The following is a 27,710-nucleotide window of genomic DNA, read 5'->3' as shown; positions in this document are numbered from 1 at the left end:
TATATGGTCAATGCTTCCAGTCTTTCCCACTAGGGGCGCTGTTAATATGTAAAGCGGTGGTGTGTACATTTTGTTTGTTGACGATAATTTAAAGCATTCTATGTTAAATTTGACAAAAAAACAATAATAATGTCGAAATCAATACCAGATAGGTAAGAAATAATCATTATTTATAATGCATATATAAAAAATCCTAATGGTATCTCGTGAAAGTAACTGTTAAATACGAAAAAAAAGTTTTGGAGTATTAGAGGTTATGTTAGAATATTTTGCTTATTTTTGCACGTGTTTTTCAATAAAAATATCAAATAAGACTATTAATGTTTAATTTTACATAATTGGATTATACTGGAAGCATTGTTACCTTTTACATTTAACTTAAATAATTAATTGGATACAATATATATGACTTTCATCTCAACTTTGCTTGGCGGTATTTTGCTTTTATTGTTGCTTATTAAACGTCGAATAATAATTATAGTTTCAATTTTCAGCAAAAGTTGACGTTTTTAGGCTATTAATTTAATTGTTTTTTAATTTCCAATATTTTTTTTTGCAAAAATTATTTATTTTAATGTTTACATTTTATCGAATATTGATTATTGCATGATTTGTATGTTCTTGTCAAGACAGTAAAATTGTTCTACATTTAGAAATAGTTTTTTACAACACTTTTACAATTTTTTTTACAATTTAAAAAATTGTAAATTTTTATAAAAAATTATCTTTATTCGATTAACTAATTTGATATTTATTTTCAGGTGGTTGCAATATAAACCCTTCGGAGAGGTTATTCAAGGCACAAAAATTTTGGCATTCAAGGTTCCGTTACGAGAAGTGAGTACAATTTGAAAAATTAATTTTATTTTAATATAATTAATTTTAATTAATTATTAAAATTAATATAATGTTTAAAATTTATATAATAGTGATTATAAATAATAATATTAATATAAAAAAATTTAAGGGATAGAATGGAATGGAAAATAGTTTCATGGATTTGTTTTTTTAGCAGCGACGAGTTTTAGGTCATAAAAATTTTAATAGGAATATAAAATTTCTTTTTTACCAACACCTGTGTGGATACTGTAGATGTTTTCTATTTGTTGATATCCTGAAGATTATTTTTTATTTTTAATATCTCATTGGATCGAAAAATGTGTTTTTGATTGATTTATCTGTGCTTTAATTGGAAAGCCTAGGGCAAATTTTCGAGTCATTGAAATAAATCACAATTTACAACAGTTTGAAATTGATGCAGTGGATTTTGTTTACTCGAAGAACCGAAAGGTACTTAAAAAAAACTTTCATTTTGAAGGAGCACCGAAAGCTCACAACAATTCTGAACGATTGACTCGAAACGAAGCTTATATGAATTCTGCAAGGTAGTCACACGAAAACTAGTGATTTATGCAGATGTAAATCAGCAAGTTTGGCGGCAGTGCTGACAGGGCTCTACACGTTCGTCCTCTGCAATTCAATGATTAACTACTTGGCCACCAAGTTCCTCTCTGAAAAAAAAAAAATCACGCGGATTGAACATTAAAATGTAGGCTATTAAGATTTTTGGTATAAATATGTGATGAAATCCCTCGATTTGAATAAGGAGCTAATTTTTATATTAGTGAGAGCAATTGGGTTTAAATTATCAGATTTTTTTTATTTTGTTTGTTGATTTTTTATTTGGTTTTCCATTATTCGCACTTAATTTGATCTAATGACTAATTCCTAAACGACAGGTAAAAAAAATTCGATTTTTTTTTATTAAAGTTTGTTTTTTCTTCTAATTCTTTTCTTCTCTTTGTCTCTTTCATCTTCCTCACTAAATCACAGATTATCTTCACTGCGGGAAGAGTGGTTGCGACGGGAATGTAATGATAAGATCGCATTGAATTCTCGAAAGAGCTCGACGGTAACATCGGTAGGCGCACGCAAGTTTGACCCACGCTTTTAGTATTTTATTTACTTTATATATATATACATATATATTGTGGTATCTTCGTGGCACGAGCCAGTGACATGGTGGTCGCAATTCCGAGAATTTTTGCAAATCTATAAACATTTATTATCATTATTTTTTTTCTTTTTCTTCTTCTTCTTCTTCTTCTCGTTTACTGATACTTATTAATAGTATCTCTGCAAAAAAAAAATAGTTTCCACTTTTTTCTTGAACATTTCCACTATATTTAACATTATTTCACCTCTTTTAAAAGTGTGAAGAGACATGTGTTTTAATTAATTGGTCCATATGGAGAATGATGTTATAAAAAAATATGATGTGAAAAAAAAGGAGTTTGCTAATCGGTAATAGAAAGTTACAATAGAGGATGGGCACAACTAATTGATTCTGGCGGCCGCGAACTTTACATAAAATAAGTCTTGGTGTATATTATAAAGCGACGACCTACGGCCTGATTGGAACCTGCTGTGAGATCTGCAGGGAGTCTCTCGTTAATGGGTCCCTCAAAGCTTATTCTCACTGTCTTGAGAAGATCTTTCGAAAGTGGGAACATTCTTTCACTATATTACATATACCTTTTTTTTTCTCTCTCTCTCTTTTTTTTGGAACGATATACATACCAAGTTGCACTAATATTTTTTATTTCTTTAACATTTTTAAATAATGATTTCCAAAAATTGAATTATATTTTATAAATTGTTTATTATTTAATTTTATTAATTAATTATAAATGATGAAAATAATATATTCAGAATATCAAAAAAATATAATTAATACAGGTGAAATAAAATATGGGATAGGATTTTATTTTTATTAATGGTTTAAATTACAGTAGTTATTTATTTAAAAAAAAACAACTTATTTTTTAATTAAAGTAACTGCAATTATTTAATTTATATATATTTATAATAATAATTTTCAAAATACTTTAGCTATTGTTTTGTATTTTTATTATTATTATAATGGCTTCACTATTAAATTTATTCTTTTTTTTTTTTATAATGATGTGACTTTTCACAATCGACCATTTTTTATTTTGTCGAGACTCTTAATTCTTCGGAATTAATTAATTTTGTTGTTTTTTGCATGGTAAATAATATTAATGCGAGGACACACCCGGTCTGATACCACAACATATCCATATTCTGAAATGAATTGTCTCGACGTGGGTGATATCTGTATTTTCAGCCTCCCAAAACTCTCTCTCTCTCTCTCTCTTTCGCGCGAAACATTTAGATCTCTATCATTGTAACTTCTCAGTTACACTAGGTATTATTCTACTACGTTGAGACTTCGCTCTATAGTGTGAGGAGGACACTATTGTCTTTTGTTGGTCGCGATAAACGTGCGAGAGGGGTTTTTGAATAGAAACAAGAGCGTTGTTTCACCTCATAATTTTTCTCAAATGCACCATTGCTCCTGTCTCTTTTTCGTAAATTATGTATACTTATTTCCCTATATCATTCGTTATCTCACACGAAAAAATGCTCGTAACATCATTTCACACCAAAATCTGCTTACTCGATTCTATATATTATAATATATAAATTGTCTAGATCATATATAGTTGGATTGTTGGCATCTGTACCACTGTTATTTTAAAAAATCTTTCTTTTACGGGTTTAATTTAATTTAAGCTGAGTTTTTTTCTGAAAATTTAAAGATTTTTATTAAAAAAAATAGGAAAATAGGAAAAATATAATCTCTAAATATGAATCAGTGAAAAAGTCACTGTTCTCAAATCAGTCGCTAATTTTTAGCTATTTGAATCAGTGGTTTTCACTGACAGTTAGTGACATTTCACTGGAGAATCATAATTACATTGACTGAAAATCAGTGAAATGTTACTGATTCAAATAGCTAGAATTTAGCGACTGATTTGAGACCAGTGACTTTTTCACTGATTCAAATTTAGAGAGTAACTAATACCTTCAATAACTAGCACCTTCAATAACTAGTACCTTCAACAACCAGTACCTTAAATTACTAGCACCTTCAATAACTAGTACCTTCAACAACCAGTACCTTAAATTACTAGTACCTTATGTTTCTAGTAACTTCAACAACTAGTACCTTCAACAACCAGTACCTTAAATTACTAGTACCTTATGCTACTAGTACCTTCAACAATTAGTACCTTCAACAACTAGTACCTTATGTTACTAGTACCTTCAATAACTAGCACCTTCAATAACTAGTAGCTTCAATTATTAGTACCTTCAATAACTAGTACCTTTAATAACTAGTACCTTTAATAACTAGTACCTTCAACAACTAGTACCTTTAACAAGCAATACCTTAAATTACTAGTACCTTATGTTACTAGTAACTTCAAAAACTAGTAACTTCAATAACTAGTACCTTCAATAACTAGTACCTTCAATAACTAGCACCTTAAATTACTAGTACCTTATGTTACTAGTAACTTCAACAACTAGTACCTTCAACAACCAGTACCTTTTGTTACTAGTACCTTCAATAACTAGCACCTTCAATACCTAGTAGCTTCAATTATTAGTACCTTATATTACTAGTACCATCAATAACTAGTACCTCTAATAACTAGTACCTTCAACAACTAGTACCTTAAATTACTAGTACCTTAAATTACTAGTACCTTATGTTACTAGTAACTTCAAAAACTAGTAACTTCAATAACTGGTACCTTCAATAACTAGTACCTTCAACAACTAGTACCTTAAATTACTAGTACCTTATGTTACTAGTAACTTCAATTAACTAGTACCTTCAATAACTAGTACCTTCAACAACCAGTACCTTAAATTACTAGTACCTTATGTTACTAGTACCTTAAATACTCTCTAAATATAAATCAGTGAAAAAGTCACTGGTCTCAAATCAGTCGCTAAATTCTAGCTATTTGAATCAGTGGTTTTCACTGACAGTTAGTGACATTTCACTGAAGAATCAATTACTTTGACTGATAATCAGTGAAATGTTACTGATTCAAATAGCTAGAATCTAGCAACTGATTTGAGACCAGTGACTTTTTCACTGATTCAAATTTAGAGAGTAGGAAACAGAAAATTTTTATTGCACGTGTGTGAAGTTTTTTTTTCTCATTTAGTCTCATATTAAAAAAAGAAATCCTAGAAAGTTCGAAAGCATATATTCAGAATTATTAAATCATGCAATTTAATAAAAAAAAAAAAAACCTCATTTAAAATTCATCAGGCATCTATCCAATTTTTTATGTAATATTCGATTTCATTTAAAAGTTAAATGCTTTTTTTCTGTAAAATAAAATGCAGACATTTCATTATGTCTTCAAATTTGATATTTTATCTTGAAAAATTATTATCTGTTTTAAGTTGTTATACCCATGGAGAAAATCAGTAAGTGCGATAATGTACGTAATGATTAACAATTTTTTCTTTAACGCCCTTTGTTGAGTTAGGGAAGGAAATTTTTTTTTTTTTTTTCTTTATCTTCATATAATTCTTTTCTCTTTACTTAGCCTGACATGGCCTCCTCTAAAATATATATAAGTAAAAGCAAGATACAGAAGATGCTAGAGACGAAGAGGGTGAATATAATTTATACCCAAGTTGGCGAACAACTTCGATGACTTTGTAAAATATTACTGATCCTGGTTTTGGAGATCTTATCTGCCACCGACACCGCATTTTGTTTCGTCGTAACGCCTTCCTCTTCCGTCTCTTTTTCATCTGTTGTTGCTGGTGCTGCTGATGCTATTGAACTGGCGCCTGCAAGGGGGGGTCATAAGTCATACTAAAACTTTTCTCAAGAATTGTAGAGAGGGGATTTAAAAATTTTTTTTTTATTTACGATGACTTGAAAAAAAATTAATTTTTTTATTATTAAGGATCGAGAAGTTATATATATATATATCTTAATTTGAAACTAGATTTTTTCGTCACGTATATATTGTTAATCTTGAGATGGTCAACTTTTTATCTTGAGAATTTCTTTCTTTTCTGAGAACTCTGTTGGACATAGGGTAAAAGGGATCTCGCACGTTGTAACCAGTTTATCTAATCGTTGATCATTTTTTTCTACTTGTTTTTCTCATTTTGCGCAGGATTTTTTGCTTTTTGTGAATAAAATTCTAATAATTGCCAAAATTTTTGAAAAAAAAAAATATTATTTCTTTTATAGGAATTTTTATTTAAAATTTAAAAACCGTACTTCTATTTTAGAAAAAAATTTTGAGAATTCTTATGAATAAATTTCCCTTTTTTTTTAAAGGATAAAAGAGTGTCGTACATATATTGAAGTAACGTGAAAAAAGTTCAAAGAGAAATGAAAAAAAAAATAGAATCCGGCGCGATACTCGTGTATTACCTTTCTAGACTGAAAATTTTGTGAATTCGGTATTGCTTTTTTGGGCGTTTTAGGCTGAGATGTGGTATTATGCTTCTGGTACATAAATTTCCTTTGAATGGAGCATGTATGAGCCGGCGCCCGCTATTCCATCCCACCTGCCCCCTTCGTGTCACATAACTTTTTCCCTTCCTCTTTCACTTGGAAGACTCTCTCTTTCTTCTCTGTGTATTGTATTTCTTTTTCCTTCTTGAAGCTATTGCACACGCTTTCCTTCTTTTTCTCTCTCTCTTGACATTTTTCGTTGGATCTCTTTTGCGGTCATATATATATGTAATACCCCTCGATAGATTCTATCCTTATTCTGATTTAGTCGGACTCTGTTTACGAAAATGTCAACCACATGCCCTGACGACGACGCGTGGAGAAATTGCGTCTTTAAAATTTATAGCGACAGTGCCTCTATGCTTTCTTTGTGACTCACGCCAGGACCCACATTTTAAATAAAAGAAGCCCCCAAAAAAATGCAGGGTCCAACTACTGTCTATCCAGGCGTGGTTTTGGTTTTCCGAGATTTTCCCTTTTGCTTCCGCCTTTTAAAGGTCCATTTTTGTTGAAATAAGTCACTTTGAAATAAAAGAAAACGGAAGTTGTGCTTTCATAATTGTCAAAATTTTTCTTTAGGGTGAGAAAAAAAGGTGAAAATGAGAAAGGTATATTTAAGGGGGAAATGCGGACGTGTACTTTGTCGGCGTGTCATCAGTAAATTTTTCTGCATTTTTCATAATAAACCGTGCGCAATTTGTTAGTGTCCTCTGTGCTAAATTCCGTGTATTATTGCAAAAGGAATATTGTTCGCGTGTAGAAAAATAAAATAGAAAAATGTCGCCCTATCAAATGGGGAGTATTGGGAAGGACCCTTTTTATATAGAAATGTAGCCAGGAATATGGGTAATGGATGCTAAGGTGACCCATACACTATTATATAGTTCTATGCAACGAGTGGTATGCTTTTATATCCTCATGATCTACGGGCTATGTAGTTGCCAAATGGATAGTCTTCTGGTCTCCTTCTCTTATTCTTTATTTATGCTATTATTCTCTTCTCGATTTCAAAATACGTGCAATTCAGACTATCGCATCTTGCACTGTCAGACAATTTTTGTCTAGACTATGTGTTTATACTGTATATAATTAATTTATAGCTTTTCAATTTTGTGAATATATTTATACAATTTTTTTTCTTATATATTTAAAAATACATCAAATTTATTATATGATATCAGTAATTAAAGCTACTATTTTTGTTTTATAAAGTGATGAATTAGATTCTGAAACGGTGGGATAAGATCAAATGACAATATATCATTTTTGTAAATGGGCTCCTTAATTTTCTCTTCCGTAGCTTCTAAGCATTTTAGCACTAGAAGAAGAATCATCATAAATGGTGGTGGTGAGGGCTTTTGAATGGCGCCAAGAGTGTTGCTCGAACCCAAAAAAAAAATCGTTATGGGGGGCTGTTAGGTATATCTTAGCAAAAAAAAAAAGTAGCAGGACATATATAGGAATAGTCAGGAAACAAACATTCGTTTAAATAGTCCCGGCAAGTCACGACCACCAATATATATCTGGAAGTCGTTAATCTTGTCTTCAGTTTGTACAGGTTGTTCATTAATATAATGTATTCTCACTCCCGTAGCTAAAACAATCAAGCAAAACTCGGATTTCGCCATCAGTTTCAGAAAAAGAAAAAAAAAAAATCTTTCAAAATTATTATCTCGATGAATGGTAAAACAACTGGAAGTTAATTTATCTCAAGGTTTTAACAAGCCGCAGGTATATGCATGTTTATATGCAGAATTGGCGCAAAATTTTAATATTTTCGTAATATTATATATCACCTTTTTGAATATTAAGGTTTTCTCTTTTGAAATTTTTTTTTTTCAATTAATTTTCCTTATTCTTCATATATAATAAAATTCGTTTTTGTAGTTTCTTTTATATAGGCGTTAATTTTTTATACTTTGAAACTTGTCATCAAAAAAATTTTAAATACTTGTTGATTCTGGGAAGAATTAATTTTTTTTTTTTTTTTTTTTTGGTTTAAGGCACAAGTGCCAAAGGTATAACATTTATGTGCTTTGTGTCATAAAAAGTTAAGAGTTTTGAAAATGAGAGAGAAAGAAGAATTCTGCAGGACCTCTAAAAGTTTGTGTAGTTTTCCAAATGAGTTTTTTGGTTATATGGTGTGTTCGACGAGGAGTGCTTCTTCGTGTTTCAACAAACGAGCCTTTTTGTCGGTGTATATAACGTCATTGGGAACTATTTCTCAAGGATTCGAAAAAAGCAGCTAGTTTTTAATTGCCACACGTTATCGGTCTAGAGTGATCAAGGCACAGAAAGAGGGCATAAATAAAAAAGAAGACGGCATTTTCAAGTCTCTCTATATAGCAAAAGATCCCCTGCGGCTACAGCTTCCATTACTGTGCAGTAACTCGTATATTTCTGGCATAACTTTGACTTTTTTAAAAATGAGCTTATGAGAGATCACACGCGCTTCCGAGAGAAATAATAAGGGACCTTCTATTGGACAGATGGTCCTAGAAAGCCCACCGAAGATATAAAACCTGTCAACGAATTGGTTGTTGATTCATTAAACTCGCCTATTCGATATATAATGTGACATTTGAAAGAATTCAATTTTCATTTTATCATAAATTATATCCATCTATAAAGTTCTTAATGAAGATATAAAATTTTTAGTTGGATTTTTTTTTTTTTTTTTTAAAGAATTGAATTTTATATAGATTGGCTCGATTACTGCGGTAATATTCTTTTCAGAGGCGCACGCTTATAATTCAGTTAATCTGTATAACAATACGCAAGTCATCGCGCCTACTTGTGATAATTAATAGTGCGAGTATAACAAGTTTTAAAGGGGGGTATGCCTTGAAGTCTATATGGATCGCTTCTCTGTTTGAGTGATTGATTGGACGATGTCTGGTATCGGATAACGATATATATATATATATACGTGACGATGCCGACGGCAAGAACAAGTCGAATAAAGGTGCGCAAGTTTTAAACGTAACATACGATCTCGTATCGTTTCTCTCTTGGCTTTGAGTATCATATTGCTTTTCTCAAACTAGTATCTCCATAAAATATTCGTTTATATAGAGAGAGAGAAAAACTTGTTATTTTTCAATGATTTACATTTATCTCTACTATATACTTATATGTGGAATATATCTTTTTTTTTTCCCCCAAGAAATTCGAGCATTATTCAGAAAAAAATTCTTCAGAATGTTTAAATTGAAATTTTTCATGGGTTTCACATTTGCACCCACTATGGGTGGGCTAAGTGCTAATTACGGGTTCAGTCTGTGCTATCCGATTGGCTGGGCGGGGAGATTCGTATCTGAGAGGATGAGTACGGAATGAGTATCGGTCCATTTGGTTATTGCATTAATAATAATGTATCGCTAGGGTAAAAATGTTCGAATGTGTTAAAAAACCAATCGTGTTATTAAAATCGTTATACACTGGTCAAATTGTAACAACCGAAAATCATTAACGATTCTCATTAAAAATATATATTTGTTGAAAGAAAAAAAAAATGAATTTAACTTCTTTGATAAATGTATTTATTTTTATAAACAATTTTATTTTGTAAAATTATAATTATAGATCTAATTATTATAGTTTTTTATGTTATTCTAAATATTCATTAATCTTGTAAAATCGTAATTTATTGGAAAGGGATTTTCAATAAATGAGAAACTTGGAAACACGCCCTTTTCAGTTTAAAAGTGTGCCTCAAAACAATAAACGTCAAAAAAAATTTTTTTTCTTACCTAAACTGGTGTTACTATAATGCATTTCAAAAAAGGTCATTAGGTATTCAAAAATGTGTAAATGAAAAATGATGTTTTGAGATACATAATTGAAACAAAAATTCAATAACAATAAAATGAGGTGCGGGAGAGAACAAATAATAATTTTTTTTTCACTAAACACCTTCTGTTTTTAAATATGCCGAAACAAAACAAAAACTATTACTATAATAGACGAGGGATTTTAATGATGAACGTAGTCCCACTGGAATAATATTGAACAATGTAAAAAATAATCCATTAGTAGATCCTAGAAACAGAGATTCATTAATTTCAATATATATATGAGAACACAAATGACGCTCATCAAACACGAAAAATGAATGAAAAAATAAAATGAAGTTGAAAGCATTAAAATTCCTAGTATATTGATAAGATACTATCGTTCCGTCGTAACTTTTAATTTAATTAACAAAGATTTGTCGAGGGGTGAATTAAAATTCTTATCATACCATTAGTTTGATTATTTTATTATGATCAATTTAGTTAATTTGAAACTGTTTTTTTAAAATAATTCTATGTTTAATTGTTATTAAAATGTATTCCTTTTCTATAAAGTTTAAAAAATTTTACTTTTTTTTTTGTTTCAGGGTGTGGCTAAAAATCTCCAGCCGCAACAACGGTAAGTGTGTTGAATTGAAAAGTTTTGTTTGAATATGTACGTTTCTCAAAAAGTAGGATTTGAATTGAAATTGATGATTAACATAAGCGATATGAAGTTGTTCAAATATTTTTATTATTTCTATCTCTATGTATATATTTGTTTTAAAGAGTAGGTCGCTTATTTATGGAAACAATTTCGCACGAAACAAAAGATCCTTTCCCCTCTCCTATATATAGTTTGTTATTTGAATTTGTTCACTGTATATTTTCTTTAAGTCTTTCTACAATTTAAATTTTATGTTATTCTTATATATACACTAAATGAAAAATGCAAATATTAAAGTATATTATTGTTTTGCTATTACAGGTTCACAACTGCTATTCTCCTGCAGTCATTCCCCCAACTCAAGTACATCGTGGACTTGACAAATACTAGTCGTTATTATGACAAAAAGGTAAGATATTACTTATCATTCAATACGCAATGATATTTTAGTTTGTCGTATATACATATTTAAATAATCTATGATATAAATATATCTTTGGAATATTTTTATATAAGAAAAGAGTTTAAAGTTTAAAAAAGATAATTTTTGTAGTAATTTATTTAAACAAATGTTTAAAATAACGAAACAATTTGTAATACAAAAAAAAAATTGTATATTTGGTTTAAACAAAACTTTTCTCCGAAGAAGAATTTTTTGTAATTTTTCATCTTGGGAAACAAAGTGTTTATTTTTCAAAAGTTTTTAGTGCAGTTTCCTGCTTTCTTCTGGAACCAATTTTATCTACTGCATTCCTTGATCTATATATTCGTATATGGTATTAAATATATATATATATATATTCATGATCAAATTCTTCATCTATCGCTTCTTCTTTTTAGTCTTCTTCTTTTCGTTTTACTCTATTTTTTCTTGTGCCGCAGGGCGAACTCGATATCGCATCAGCTCGAGGTCATTTCAGACTTTATTAAGCATTTAAGTGGTAGGCGAGGAGCCCTGGTTAATTTGTGGCGGTTCGACACTGCGGCAAAGACCGTCGAGTGGACTAATGAACTTATTATTAGATTTCCAGAATAGTTTTTTTTTTTTTATTATTATCATTGGCCATGTTACGGTGTATAGTTATCAAGAAGTTCGCCAAGAATTTTTCTTTTTTAAATGCGAATTTGACCAATTTAATCATTTTTACAATTTGATAAGAAATTTTTTCATGGAAAATTATTATGATGGATTTTTTTTTATAATCATTGATCATTCGTTGGAATATAAGACGATATTAATTAAAAGTAGTAATTGGAAAGAAGAGGAAAATGTTTTTATTTTTTACTTTTTTGGAAGTAGTCATTCATCTTTTCTTTATATAGTTAATCTTTCTCCATTATGTCGCGGGCAATTTTTAATTTAAAAAAAAAAGTTATATCTACCGTTATTTTCATGTTCCGATATAAGAAAGGCGTTTTAACATGTTAAAGGCCCTTGTAATTAATACAAGGTACATATTTATTATCTCGATTCATGATAACTCGGGTTGACTGTCCTAATTGGAGTATTATTTCTTAATGACACTCAACGTGATGATACCTTAATTTATATATACACTTGATAAATATAAGAAAAAAAAAATTATGTAACTAAAAATCAAGAATCTAGTATACTGTCATTAGGATTAGAATTTTCTCAATGCGCTTTTATCTCATTTAATATATTTTTTTTTCCACGGTTTTATATATACCGTTGTTGTCATTAATTTGACGTTTTCTTTATATATACTTTTTATTGTTATCACATTTTGTAAGATGGTGTTTAATTTGAAATATTACATTTTTTCTATTTTTGACATTCGGTTATTATATTTCAAAAATTGAATCCTTTGTGAATCTTCTTTTTTGATTAAATATAATCTATTTTATTGTCCAACAAAAATATTTCGGAGTTGTAACATTTAAGATATGAATAATCGTTACAATAGTTAGGTAAATCTTTTAATGATTCAAATTATTTAAAATAAAATTATTCATACTTTTCTTGATGAAATTGTTTATTTAAAAACACGTAAATTTGAATAATTTTTGACTGTTCGTCCCAATTTTTTCTTAAATATTTGAGAAGTATTGTAAAATGTGTTTGTTTAACTGTCAATCAATTGTTTGCAGGATTTTACCGATGCTGGCGTTAAGTATGAAAAAGTTATGGTTCCTGGAATACAAGTGCCTCCAATGGACGTTGTAAAAAAGTGAGTAATACGAAGCAATATTTTTCTTATGTCGACATTTTCATTATATATACAATGTGTAAACAAGGTGACTTGTAGCAAGTGTAAACAAAATTTGAACCGCCAAGTGTGTACGATGATGATGATGATGATAGTGTGTAGCACAGTTGCATTGCCATCGTTGTTGGTATTACATTCGATATGGTGGCATAGCGTGGGCACTGGGGCAGTCATCGATTGCGTCCTGTGAGGGGAAGCGACCTTCCCCCACCATGCGACCCACAAGCGTCCGGCAATTCGGGACTATGAGAGGCGCATGATTTTTCCCAAAAATTAAAAAGATCTAAAATTTAATTGATCGAATTACATTAAGTCGATATTTTATTTGAATGAAATTCTAAATGATCGATATTTAAAATGGTCAACATTTTATTTGGTCGATATTTTATTTATTCGAATTTCTAAATGATCGATATTTAAAGTGGCCGATATTTTATTTAGTCAATATTTTATTTTATCGAAATTCTAAATGATAGACATTTATGAAGGTCGACATTTTATTCAGTCGATTTTTTATTCGGTCGAAATTCTAAATAACCGACATTTATGAAGGTCGATATTTTATTTGATCGAAAATCTAAATGGTCAATATTTAAAGTGGTCGACATTTTATTTAGACGATATTTTATTTGGTCGAAATTTTAAATGAAATATCGACTTAAAGTAATTCGATCAATTAAAATTTCGAACTTTTTAATTTTTGGGAAAAATCATGCGCCTCGACTATGAATGCTCATACGACCCTCGCAGCAGAGGGCGTCTAATCCGTCATTAAGGAGTTTTTCTTAATGACTTTTTTTTTGACAAAATATAACATTATTAAATATTTACATTTTTTATTTTTTGTTATTAAATTAACTGCGATGTGCATATGTCTTTGATTTCATATCAATGATGTACCACGGGAGTATGAATTCACAAAGTATCATGCGCCTGAGGAGTGATGACTGTATTAATTGCCTTAATTGCAATAATACTTTCATTTTCTCCAAAGCTTTCTTTTCTATTCGTCTTTTTTTTCATACAATGAAAATTACAGGCAGTTTTATGCGACACCTCAATCGCATTGCCAGTCCTGAGTTCGGCTTGGGATACGGGTGAGAATCCATTCCTGGTGGTGGAGGGGAAGGCTACTTCCCCTCACGGGACGGAATCGATGATCGCCCGGGCACTGGGCACCCTTAGGCGATCATTGAAGCGCACGCCAGAAAAACATGACGTGAAACTCTCTTGTAAAACCGCTTATCTAGCTTTTTATGTCAATCGTATTTCACCATTTTTTCCCCTTATATCAATTTTTTTTTCTCGTTAACTATCAAGTTCAATTAGAAAAATTATTTTTAATTTGATATTTTAGAAAAATTTTATTTCAAAAAAAAAAAAGATCGTTAATTTATAATGAATGGAAATAAATTAGCGAATTTTACATTTGAATAAAATTGTAGAATTTTTTCTTATAGGTAAAATGAATTAGATTCTGTAAGGAAGAATGTGATTAAAAGTCGTTGGTTAATAGTAATGATTTAAATGACAATTATGAGCCGATGACAGTTGTTCTTGGCAAGATGACAGAAATCGTGATTTAACCTTTAGATGGCGTTTAGGTACATGCGAGCGCACGAATGCTCACATTACGATCTCCCCTCTTCTTCTTCTTTTTTTTTTTTTTTTTTTTTTCCTTGTGTCTCGCATGCAAAACAGGTCCGCAGGCTGACCAGCCAGCTAATTAACTGCAATAAACGTCCGATGATTTACATTTACAGAACGTTGGATCACCGTTCGCACACCCTCTCTTCATCGCCCTCGCTTCTCTTTCGCTGTACATGCATTTCCTCATCTTTGTTTCGTAAATTCATTAAATATATATATATATATATATATATATATATATACAGTTGTGATGATGATAAAGAGGATGCAATCATCGCTGAAAATATTTAACTGCAGTTAAAAAAATTAAGCACAATTCCTCAATTTTTCTAATTGACCATTGCAAAATTTTCATTTGATTATTTATCAATTAGGTGTCTTCCAGATAACTTTCACAAAATTGTATTTGATAAAACGCCATTAATAAAATTGAAGAGCGATTCGAGTGCATATTTTTTGATGAGGGATTGTTTTCCTAATGTTATTATTTGAAATTATGTGACTAAGGGACCTTAGAGACGAAAAATTATAGGTTATGTTTTAAAATTTTAATCTTTAATTTCACAAAGAGGATCAATTTTCAATACAAATTATTGATATTTAAGTCTTCATTCCATCCAAAATATTCAATAAAAACTGATTTTAAGTTTACATAAATAAAAAGAAACTTTTAATCAGGGTAAAACTCGTAAACATAACCGTTTGTTTCTAAGGTCCCTTTCTTCAGAGCGCATATATTCGGATAATGACAATTATTTAATTAATTTGTTGCTGAATTATTAAAAAGTGAATAAATTTTATTAAAGAATTCAGAAAATTGAATTGCAACTTTTATAATACTTTCTTATTCTCTTAAGAAATAATTTATTTTCTTTTAAAACATCAGTTTCAAAATAAATGTAAAAAAACATTTTCATAAAATCGAAGAAAATTATGTTCCTCAATATATTAACATTTACATCGTATACAAATTCTTCTTTGTACAAGATTCTTCTATTAAAAATTTCCAAAATTTAGGTACAACTGTCGTCAGTAATTCGAAAGCTAATAATCATATGGTAATTAATTAAGTGGGATTTTTTTTTTATCATTCTCGAGTATTATATCAGAGAATAATAAATTCGAATAGTACCCGCATGTGAATATATCGAATACTCGTATTTGTATAAACTAATTGATAGCCTGCAAAAAGGGGTTTCCTTGCATTATATAGGCGTAAAAGGAGGACACTGTTGTTTTGATCGTAAATGATGACCTTCACGCAAGTATGTGTTATGCCAACTATTGCAATAAATAAAATTGCAATAAAAATTGAATTTTCCACAACAAAATATTTCTCGCTATTAAAAAGACTTCAAAAAAAAAAAAAAAAATGAGGTCTAATAAAAATACACATTTCGAATTTTTCCTCAGTTTTACGACTTTCGATGTGTAAGTTTTTTTTTTTTGGTCGAAAACTTGTTTTTCTTGCGATGTATGTCGTGAAATTGTTTTCTATTTTATTTATTGTCTCTGCGTAACAAATTACGTAAATACATAAATGGACCATTTTCCATGAATTATTATATAGAAAGAATTTGTAAAAATTGACATAGTATGTTGTATGTGTAACATGTGGATATATATTGTTTGTGAGAGTTTATTATAATACGATGGACGCGTGCGCTTCTCTCAGGGGCCACACACGCTGTGATGTATTCAAATGAATCGCGCCGCTATAAACGCGTCCCTCGCAGTTTCATGCGTGTCAGATGATGCGCCGCCACTGCCGCATTAACGCCTCGTCTTGCACAATGAGCATTCGTGAGAACATGCTTATAGGTACTTGCCTGTGATTCACACGGTACTTTACTCCACAAAACCAATAACAATGACTGTGTTTGTCAAGAAAAAAAAAAAAAAAAATTTTTTTCCTCTTTTTTTTTATTTCAAAATACCTCTTGGGATTAAATTAGAATCACATAAAAATCATTAGTGCTTTCATAGGAGAAAAGAATTTTTTAAATCCAAATGGACTTTGGAGAGCGATTAGACTATTTCTTACCTTTTTTGATTCAATTTTAGAGTTGATTGTTCAGTTTTTTTTTTATAAACATATTATCTTGTTAAAATTCATGCATCATAAATCGAATTGGCGGTCTAAAGGCAATTAAAAATAAAAAGCAAATCATTCAAATTGTATGGCCTTCTCTCTCTCTCTTTTTCTACCCATAGGTTCTCTCGCATATTTATAAAAGTATCTCCTTACGTCTTCTGAATATACGGGCATTGTCTCGCAATACGAGACAGGAAACACGCGAAAACCTATGTTCGATGTCTTGGCGAATAAAGACGTCGCTAGTGAGGCGCCAAACACCCACACGTTCACGATCGTTCGATGCTCGACAAGCAGACTGGTTTTCTCGACCGAGACCTGCGCAAGGCGCGTACTCCCTTCTCCCAATAATCTTAATCATTTCAATAATGTTAATAAAATAAGAAAAAAAAAGCAGCAAATTGCTTAGAACCCTCTGTTGAACAGCACACAGCGAGCCATAGAGAATCACCTGAAGTGAAATATCCGTACTAATCCAATTATCACGCATGTATATATATATATATATATACATATACATATAAAAAATTTTATATGTGTGTGAATGTGAAAAATAAAAGTAACACGAGTTTGTCGAGACACGACTCGTTCATGATGACAGTCCAGTGAACAGGATCTTGACACTTGATAGTACTGGACATTATATACATTAAAGAAGAGCAGTTGCACCTGTTTATGATTCACTTAAAATTACATTTTACCTGCGAAATTACTAATTATAGCTATACTTTTAGTAAAAAAAAAACGGTTATCGTTCAAATTATCGCGGTAGTTTACAATTAGAGTAATAAAAGTTTATATAATGATAGAGTATATTTTAGCGATTGGTTACAGTAGTCGTTTTTTTCTTTATGAAGAAAAAAAATGGAAAAATCAATGCATTTTATTATCATATGAATAGTATTTTTTTATAAAATAAAAGATTAATGTACAGAAGATGCTTTGTGTAACACCTGTTTAGGAAAAACGCCATTTTATGTACTGTTTTAAAGAGTAAATGTAATATTATGTTGTCTAATTATTTATGAAAAAGTATAGTTTTCTGCATACTATGCGGCAAAATTATGAAAACAGTGCAGAAATGTATACTTTTCTTCACAGTTTGCGACAATGTTACAAAACAGTGCAGAAAAGTACACTTTTCTGCATACTATGCGGAAATATTATAGAAACAATGTGGAAAATTCTCTTTTCTGCACTTCATGCAACAAATTATAAAATAGTACAGAAAAGTACACTTTTTTGGACAATATGCTGCAAAGTTATAAAACAGTGTAAAAAAGTATACTTTTCTGGACAGTAAACAGTAAAGTATGCGGCAAAGTTATATATGAACTATGTAGAAAAGTATAGTTTTCTTTACAGTATGCAGCGAAGTTATAAAATAGTGCAGAAAAGTACAATTTTCTGCATACTATGTGATAAATTGGGAAACAGGGAGGAAAATTCTCTTTTCTACATTTCAGGCAACAAATTATAAAACAGTGCAGAAAAGTACTCTTTTTTGGACAATATGCTGCAAAGCTATAGCTTTGCAGTAATATGTATTAAAAATGTAATATTATGTTGTCTAATTATTTATGAAAAAGTATAGTTTTCTGCATACTATGCGGCAAAGTTATAAAAACAGTGCAGAAATGTATACTTTTCTTCACAGTTTGCGACAATGTTACAAAACAGTGCAGAAAAGTACACTTTTCTGCATACTATGCGGAAATATTATAGAAACAGGCTGAAAAATTCTCATTTCTGCACTTTATGCAACAAATTATAAAATAGTTCAGAAAAGTACACTTTTTTGGACAATATGCTGCAAAGTTATAAAGCAGTGTAAAAAAGTATACTTTTCTGGACAGTAAACAGTAAAGTTATGTAATCATCGCATAGTATGAGGCAAAGTTATATATGAACTGTGTAGAAAAGTATAGTTTTCTTTACAGTATGCAGCGAAGTTATAAAACAGTGCAGAAAAGTACAATTTTCTGCATACTATGTGATAAATTTGGAAACAGGGAGGAAAATTCTCTTTTCTACACTTAATGCAACAAATTATAAAACAGTGCAGAAAAGTATACTCTTTTTTTGCACAATATGCTGCAAAGCTATATGTGAACTGTGCAGAAAAGTGTATTTTTTTTTTTACAAAGAATGCAGCAAAGTTTCTTTATGTATAGAAATTAACTTCGTATTGTATTTACGGCGTTTTTTCTTGCAGGTATTACACAAGTTATTCTAATTGCAAAATGTTTTAAAGTTATTATGTTTTCTTAGCGATTATTTTTAGAATTTTTGTACCGACTAATAAGTATGAGAAAAAAAAAGTTGGAGAATGGTCAATGCTGTTTTTTGAATCTGTGAGAAATCAATTTTCTTACTTTCAAAAAAAAAAAAAAAAAGAGGGGGTTTTTAGAAATATAAGCAGTGCACGCGTATCACTTAATGATACGCGTGGAGTTGTTGCTGGTAAACGGTCGGAGGTGAACCCATCTCAAATATTTTGACGTGCAGCATCTCGTTCTCTCGTGTGTATGCCAAAAGAAGCAAATAAGAATTGCAAGAGTGGGAAACATGGGAAGAAATGTTTTGAGACGTGATTGTGGGTGGTAAACAGCCTGACGTTTTTTCATATATATATATAATATGCGTGTGCTAGTTCATACTTCTGGTTGCAATGTAGTATTGTGTACAAAAAAAAGGAAGTATAGAGGACAGAAAAAAAAATTGTATGCTTAATTTCTCTACTTAAAACAACAGTACCAACTTATAATATTAAATGAGAAACACGAGCTTATTATTGCTCAGGTAGGACCACCCGAATGCATTCTTGATTATGTATTCGCACTTCTTTTTTTTATCTTACGCGCTTTCATATATGTTCAAATAAATTGCTTACATCTTTAAAAAAAATCGTGAGCATTCAGAATAAATTAAGTTGAAAGTTTTCTTGGAATAAAAATCACGTCAAGTTCCTTCTTTTTCAACATTCATTTCATCTTTTCAAGTTGTTGATCACGCTGGGACAAGCAAATGTTTGTCGATATTCTTTTTCCTTAGGTTCCGAATTGAAAGTTTTCAAAGGGAGAGAGAGAAAGAGAGATATATATATAGAGAAGTGTGCGTGGGTCACTGATTGAGAGAAACGGACGTTGGTCCTGTTTGCCAACTACTTCCACAATCTGTTTCTGATCATACTCACTGTTCAAAGAAAAGTTATATATATATATATTTTCAATTTAAAATATAATTTCTACCATCTGCAATTGTTACGATTTTTCTCAAAAAAAAGAAGTTAAAGAATTGTGAAGAAAATTGAAAAATATTTTTGATAACCAATGAGTCAATTTGTAGTTTATCGGTTGGATTTAACAAGATCAAATTCCGAAACAGCAAGGGAAGCGAGTTTCTGGTCAGAAAAGCCTCATTCGGCTAATAACATAAAAAAAAAAAAGAATGGGAAGATGAAGGGCAAGGACGACGCATCGATCAGACTCGACGTCAGCATCTTTGAAATGAAATATCGAATAGCGGTAGAAGGGAAAAAAAAGTGTGAGAGAGAGAGAGAGATTGTAACGACGCATCGCGGCGCCAAGTGAAAAATGAAGAACGTTAAATTAATTTGACTTGAAATTTGAATTACAGATTTACCGCGCTTATATACGTCAAGGTGTCGATGGACATGGCGCTTCGCACCACGCGCCCCAGTAGGGATCTTAACCAATCAGCTATATAGTGATGAACTTGAAAAAAAAATCCTTCATCATCACTCTCGAAACACACCTCACAATCTTGTAGAATCTAATTCCTCATATCTAGTGGGTTGAAACAACACAAATTTTTGTGTTAATTTGTCATTCATCAAAATATTGTTACTCATTCTCAATTTAGAATATGTTTTTTTTTTAAATCATAAATTACAAATTTTTTTTATTTAACCCCTTCGCAGTTCAGTAAAAATGAAGTTTTTGTGCCACCAATTTTAAACTTTATAGTCCGCCATATTGGATCCGCCATTTTGAATTTTTTATTTTTGAATTCAGCGACCCCAAAAACCCATTTTCAGCCGGATTTGTTAACTTTTGAATGGTTTTTTTTATGCTGCTATAGCAGTCAGTGACATATACAGGGCACGACTTTTTTGTGCTGCTATAGAGGTCAGTGACAGTGAAGGGGTTAAAGGAAAAATAGTTTTGTTTCCAGTTTTGTTTAAACAATAATTATTTTATTCTCAATAATATATTGACAAATAGATTATTAAATCTGGTATAAATTTATTAATATCAGTGAAAGTTTAGAAAAATGTTAAAAATCTTGTGAAATTGAACTCATGCTGATCTTTTGCGTCCTCTCTTTAATAAAGCATTATCTTATTTTCTGTAAGTACCAAGCCGTGAAACAAGACGATGCGCGAACTCGTATTGTGAGAGTCATTATGAGTAAAGCGGTCTCATATAAGATATAACCTCTGTATATATAGGTATATCTCTTGCTCCTTATAACCCGAACGATATATATTGGAATTTCAAGGGTCGAACGAAATGAAGAAGTTGAAGTGAGTTAATGGTTATAATCGTGAGCGCACGTTAAACTAATCACTCTTTTGTATATAAGGGATGCGTCAAAAAAAGAAAGAAAAAAAAAAAAAGAAAAGGGATGAGTATATACGCGTTTAAAAACGTTTTTATTAATGTCTGATTAGTCGTAACCGCAGTCGAATAGTCTTTAATCTTTTTGATAAATGGCTGTAACGAAATTTTCAACAAACGATCCGAAACGAAAGAAATCTACACACAGTACGCACCTTTTAATTTATCACAAAATCCTTTATTTCAACAAAGGGTTTTTTTTTTATTTCACATTATGAGATTAGAAATTTTGTTTTGTGATTCATTTCCCTTTTTTGAGTTTGATGAATTTAAGGTTTAGTCTGAATTTTATATATTTTCATAAGAATTTTCTATAATTAAGTGGCGACTAATTTCAGATTTTCTTTAGTTTTTCTTTGTCGAGAGTTTTTATTTTTAAAGATTTTATTTTGATATTTGTCATAAAAGATTGAAAAAATATTGTTTCGTGTTAATTTCTGATTATTTATTTTAACGAATATAAGAATCTGACTATATATATGAGAGGCGGAATATTATATTGTGGCTGGAATTTGAACGGAATGCGAAAGGTGAATATTTCACAAGAGATAATTCATTGGGTGTAGTCATAGGCTTAATCCATTAATAAGCCTTCTCTCTTTCTTTTTGGAAGTGCTGCATTTTCTTTCTCTTCTCTACGAAGGGGATGATGACGCACAAATCCCACCCGTAAATTATTATAATACGTTTCGTTTTTTTTCTCTCTCTTAAATGTTGATTATTCACATTTGAATTCTTTCTGTACTTTTTCTCAAGAGATGTAAATTCATTTATTGACATTTCTCAGAATGAAAACTAATTTGAAAATGCGCGCGCTCTTTTCTTTTGATTTAAAAAAAAAACAGTTTTATTAATAGAAACATTAAAGTAAATTTTTATTTACATTCCAGCAGCTTTTTAGTATTTGTATAATATGGTTTCTTCGTCTCATCCATAGTCCAAAAATAAGATGTTTCAAAACATTCAGAAAATATAAGAAATTTTTTTTTTCTGATGGGAAATCAGAGATAAACTTCTTGAATTGAAATGACCAGTCACTTAATTCTCATTAAAATTTTATTGACTGCAGCAGACACTATAGAGAGCGTCAACTAATTTTTAATGAAATTTCGACATTCTTACTTTTTTTTTATATATATATAGATTTTATGTGATTTTTTGAGATTAATTTTGTATTTATTATATATAGAGAAATGTAAATTTATTAAAATATATTTCTTTTAATGTCCCTTTAATTGAATTATTAATTAATTATTATTTACTTAGGTAAATTAAAATAACTTGTATAAATAATATTTATATATATACAATTAATAATAATTAAAAGTCACAGAAATTTTATTGTTTTTGTTTCAGATTTTTTAAAGCTATGGACGACTTTACTGCAGCTTGCGGAGAAAGTGAGTTTTTTTTTTTTAAACTTCCTTTATATATTTAAAATTGCTCAACAAATTTTTTTTAATATGAAAATGAAAGGAATGAATTGAAAATAATATTTACCTTTTGCTTATCAAAAGGAAAAATTAGATTTTATTTTTTAAAAAAATGAAACGCAGAAAGCAATTGAATTTTTTTTTTATAAGTTTGAGAGTTGAAGTATGTAAAGTGGGAACATGGATCGTTCGATTGATTTAGGGCTGTAAAGTAATCGGTCCCTTGAAATCCTTATACGCTTCTCTCTCGGGTAGCGATATTTTCAATTTTATGTACCCAACGTACGCCCAGACTTTAACATCCTCCGTTTCAGTGGCTTTTGAATATTTTCACCACAGTTTACGTTCGCTACTAGTAAAGTCCGGCTCTCGTGCATCAGTTCGATCCTCCCTCACTCCCTCATTTTTATTTTATTTTTCTTTTTTTTTTTTTTTTTTTGCATATTTCATATTACCACATTAACTGCGTTGCTTCGAAGTCTCGAATTTTTTAAAAATTATTTTTCTATATTATACGTGTATACTTGGAGAAATGTTTGATTAGACCAAGATAAACGTATAATAAAATTTTAAATAACAATTTTATTTTATTTATAATTGTATAAAATATGTTTCGTGAACATTTTCGGAAGGAAATTTTTTTTCTCACGTTTTGTGAGGTATTTCTTGAAGAAATTAATTTCTCATCGGTCCGCGAAAATTTTTACAATTGAGCCTTTCTTTGGAGATAAAATTTTTTTTTTTCGAAATTTTAATAAGAGAAAATTTAGAAATCGCGAAAGATATATATGTAGAGAATTAGTAGTGTTTAAAAATGTTTTACAAGGGAATTTAATTTTTTTTTTTTTTTTTTGATGGACGTAGAAATCGATATAGGTGTATATTTAGTAGTGGGTTAAAGATTGTAGTTTCAAGGGTTAATCTCTCTGAAGATCGGCTCATTTGTTGCTGTTACCAGCCGCTATACACGACGGGCAGCACGCTCCAGATTCACATTAGATGCCGACGAGTTCCCAGAATAACTTTGCACGGACATCTTCTACGAGATATATAAGTTACTCAACATGCAAAGTGGTAACGAGATGACCTCGGAAAAGATATAGTCAACCAGAAATGGGCTGACGTGCCTTCCGTACGAATAAACGAGGGCAACCTCGCGCGTTTATTATTATTAAATATAGGAAGTGAATGTGGTTTTGATGAAAAAATTGTGTGGAAATGAATTTTGATGAATGAACTTATATAATTTAAAAGTTTATTTCCTGTCATTCTTTAAAATTTTATTGTGTGATTGCAAAAAAAGAAAATCGAAGAATTTGTTTTAACAAGAAAAATGAAGAATTTGAAGAATTTTTTTTTTGTTTTTTTTTTTTTTGAAGAAGATGTTGAAGAATTTTTTCCAAAATTAAAGAGAGATCCCTACCTGAAGAGTGTTTGAAATTTTTCCAACGAATGAAGAAGAGTGACTCGCTTTACCTGATGAATTTTCAGAAAAATGGATATGAATGAAATAAAAAGTGATGAATGGATGCTTTTTTTCAAGAGAATCCTTTATTTGGTATCTAATTAAGAAAAAAAAAAAGAGAAAGAAAAATGTACCGTATACGAAGATTTTTTTCTACTTGCACCCACCTCTTGAATTTTCCTGACAATGAATAAATTACTTTTGACGACTATCACACAACATCTGCGACCTGTTTTTAGTAGCCTTGCTATAAACTGACCCTTCACGTACTTTGCTGCAATAAAACAACTTGAACTTTATAACCTAAGTAAGTATACGGTACGCTTTCAAAGTAGAGAGCTTACTAATTTCGAACAGATACCAAATATTTAAATATATGCATGAAAAAGGAAAAGAAAAAAGATAAAGAATTGAAATTCAGAGTAGTTTTGAAATCGAAGAGAATTTTTTTTATTCAAATGCAGATAAATTATATTTTGATTTCAGATGAATTAATAGGCGTGCATTGCACACATGGAGTAAATAGAACGGGTTACTTTATTTGTCGGTAAGTTTGGGGTCGTTTTTTTAAAAATTTTTTGTTATATAATTAATATTAAATAGTACTTATTGTATATTAATTGGTAAGTAGTAAAATTAGTTTATAAAAATTTGTTGAAATTGTCATTGAAATAATTGACTGATATTCAGTTTTCATTATTCTATTGGAATTAAATGAAAATTTTTTTTATTTACCACTTTGACCCCATTTTGTACAATTTTTTTTTGCAGATATCTTGTACAACAACTCGGTTGGAAACTGACACACGCATTGCAAGGTGACTATCCCACAATATTTTTTTGCATATCAATTTTTATCGAACTATCCCGCGATTTAAACTTGACATACTCTGTATGCAGTAGAACCTCGATAATAATTCGAAAAACTTTAAAATTGATGTAATGTAAAAAAAAAAAAAATTCTCAGGTAAAGTAGGGAGGGTTGGAATTTTTAATATTGCAGATATTGGAAAATCTGTGGTTTTGTTTTAAAGCGTATGTGGATAAAGAACATACTCACGAAAAAATGTATATTAATATTTGTAGATTATTACTAAAAAAATTTTCCAACCCATCTGACTTTTCCTTAATTTATTTAAAAAGTTAACTATATTAAAATTTTACCTCTTTGTGAAAGAAATTTCTTATCTTATCAAGGCTCGACTGTATCAATGAGGAAAAAAATCCAGGGTTTATAAAAAATAAAATTTCCTTTTAGCTTTCCAAGAAGCCCGAGGATATCCAATTGAGCGTCAAAATTATGTAAGTGAATTAAAGAAAGCGCCATGTGGTCGTAAAATTGACACCAGCAAAGTGAATCTAACACCGTCGAATGCTCGTGTAAGAAAGGTACCAGTAAAACGAAGACCTCCTCCCAATCATCAAGGAGGTCGACCACCGCCACCTCCGCCTTATCTCATGGGACCACCGGGTCCTGGTTTTCATCCACCACCACCTCCACCACTTCGACGTGGTTTTGCAAATGGTGGCCCATTTCCAAGAGGTGGTCCACCTCCACGTGGATTTAATTTCCCTCAACCAGGTTATGGACCACGATTAGCCGGTCCACCACCACCATTTGGTCCACGATTAGGTCCACGAATGGGAATTAGAAATCCAATACCACCAATGGGAGCGCCAGCGCCACATCCACGTGGGCCACCACATTGCATGCCAATACCACCAAGAATGTCAATGCCTCCAAGAATGGCTGGTCCACCGCGATTACCAATGGGACCATTGCCAAGGTTACCTCCCGCCAAAATGCCACCACCAAGACTTCCTTTAGCACCTCAACAGATATCTTCGAAACGAAATTCACTTCAGATTCGTAAGCGTAAAAGCCGCGCTGCCGCTGCCACAGCGATAACGAAAACTATTAAAGATCAAGATTTTACAGTCGACACTTTCGAGGAGAATTTAACTGCTGCACCAGCTGCGAAAGTAAGCAGAGTTTCTTAATAAGCCTTTATATATACATATATGTATATATATATATATATATATATATTGACGTTTAGTGACGTCTTTTTAAGGGCTTGGACATACGATGTACAATGAAAATCCTTTATTGTAAATTCAATGAGATGTATAGTAGGGTCTATTAACACAAATAAGTCGCATCAAATTTCATTAATGATAATTTGAGTTATTTAAAAAAAAAAAAAAAATTTCCTTTTTAATGGAATTTAGAAGTTTTGACTGAACGTCAATGAATTTTTAATGTACGTTCTAAAAGATTTAGAATATAATATGTTTCTATTTTTTTTTTCCTTCTTCTAAATACAGTTTAGTTTTATCGTAAAAAAATAATTATTTCGAAAAAAATGAATTCTCTTGATTATAGTTAAATCGAAAATAAATACGATGCATTTATTTTATACTATTTTTTTTAGTGAAAAAAAAATTTATTTGATTCAAATACCGGTTTATTTGGTTATTATCAAATAAATATTTACTTTAATCAAATATTTCTTATTTGAATCAAATATATAGTATTTGAATCATATATTTCAGTATTTGAAGCAAATACCATTTATTTGATTCAAATAAGAAATATTTGATTCAAGTAAATATTTATTTGATAATAACCAAATACACCGGTATTTGAATTAAATAAATTTTTTTTTCAGTGTATACTTTTGAAATATGATCATTGTTTCAAAATACTTTTCGTGAAAAATTCATAATAATTGATGAATAAATGTGAGACAAAAAAAAAGCGTGATAAAATATTTCCTCACTGTTTTCTTTTTTTTGTATAATTTTTCTGAGTATTCATTTTGTATCTTGCACTCTTTGCGCTTGTTGTTCTATTATTTATATCAAGTACATTTGTACTAGAGAAGAAATAAAAGCAATTCGTATTAAAAAAAAGCAGATGTGATTTTTTTTTGAATTACCTTATTTAATTTACAATTACAATTTTTTGTAACCTATTTTTTAGAGCCCCTCCGTCATCAAAATAATATATTTGAAAAATTGTTACATATTATAATTTAATATTTATGATCCATTTTGAAAAAAATTGATTTCTGTGAAAAAAAAAACTTGGTAATAAGTGAAAATATCTGTAAGTAGAAGTGGCTTATTATTATATAGATTAAAGTAATTAAATTTTGTTAAATTATCAGATTCACAGAAAATTAAAAGGCATTAAAATAAGCTGCAACGCTTATTATTTTAATCCAATTTTGCTTATTTTAATCCATTTTGGTATTAAAATAAGCAAAATTGGATTAAAATAATAAGCGTTGCAGCTTATTTTAATGCCTTTTAATTTTCTGTGTTAATTGAATGACATATAATTGTAGCAGTGTTCTTTTTTTTCATTTTGAAAATTG

The 27,710-nt window shown here is 30.1% G+C and overlaps 1 protein-coding gene across 1 annotated transcript; it reads left to right on the top strand.

Moving 5' to 3' along the window:
- The first annotated feature begins 3 nt into the window (after nt 1-3).
- Nucleotides 4-26,499, top strand: LOC127283022 (RNA/RNP complex-1-interacting phosphatase-like). Its single transcript, XM_051307662.1, has 9 exons — nt 4-152; nt 762-837; nt 10,752-10,783; nt 11,132-11,219; nt 12,923-13,002; nt 22,786-22,829; nt 24,814-24,874; nt 25,099-25,145; nt 25,586-26,499. Exons 1-9 carry the CDS (start codon nt 130-132, stop codon nt 26,326-26,328), a joined length of 1,194 nt encoding a protein of 397 aa, XP_051163619.1. The 5' UTR covers nt 4-129; the 3' UTR covers nt 26,329-26,499.
- The last annotated feature ends 1,211 nt before the right edge of the window (nt 26,500-27,710 follow it).

Source organism: Leptopilina boulardi, unplaced genomic scaffold (assembly GCF_019393585.1).
Source record: "Leptopilina boulardi isolate dan_hultmark-lab unplaced genomic scaffold, ZJU_Lbou_2.1 LbouV2_305, whole genome shotgun sequence".
Taxonomy (NCBI): Eukaryota; Metazoa; Arthropoda; class Insecta; order Hymenoptera; family Figitidae; genus Leptopilina; species Leptopilina boulardi.
This window is presented reverse-complemented; position numbering and strand designations above follow the sequence as displayed.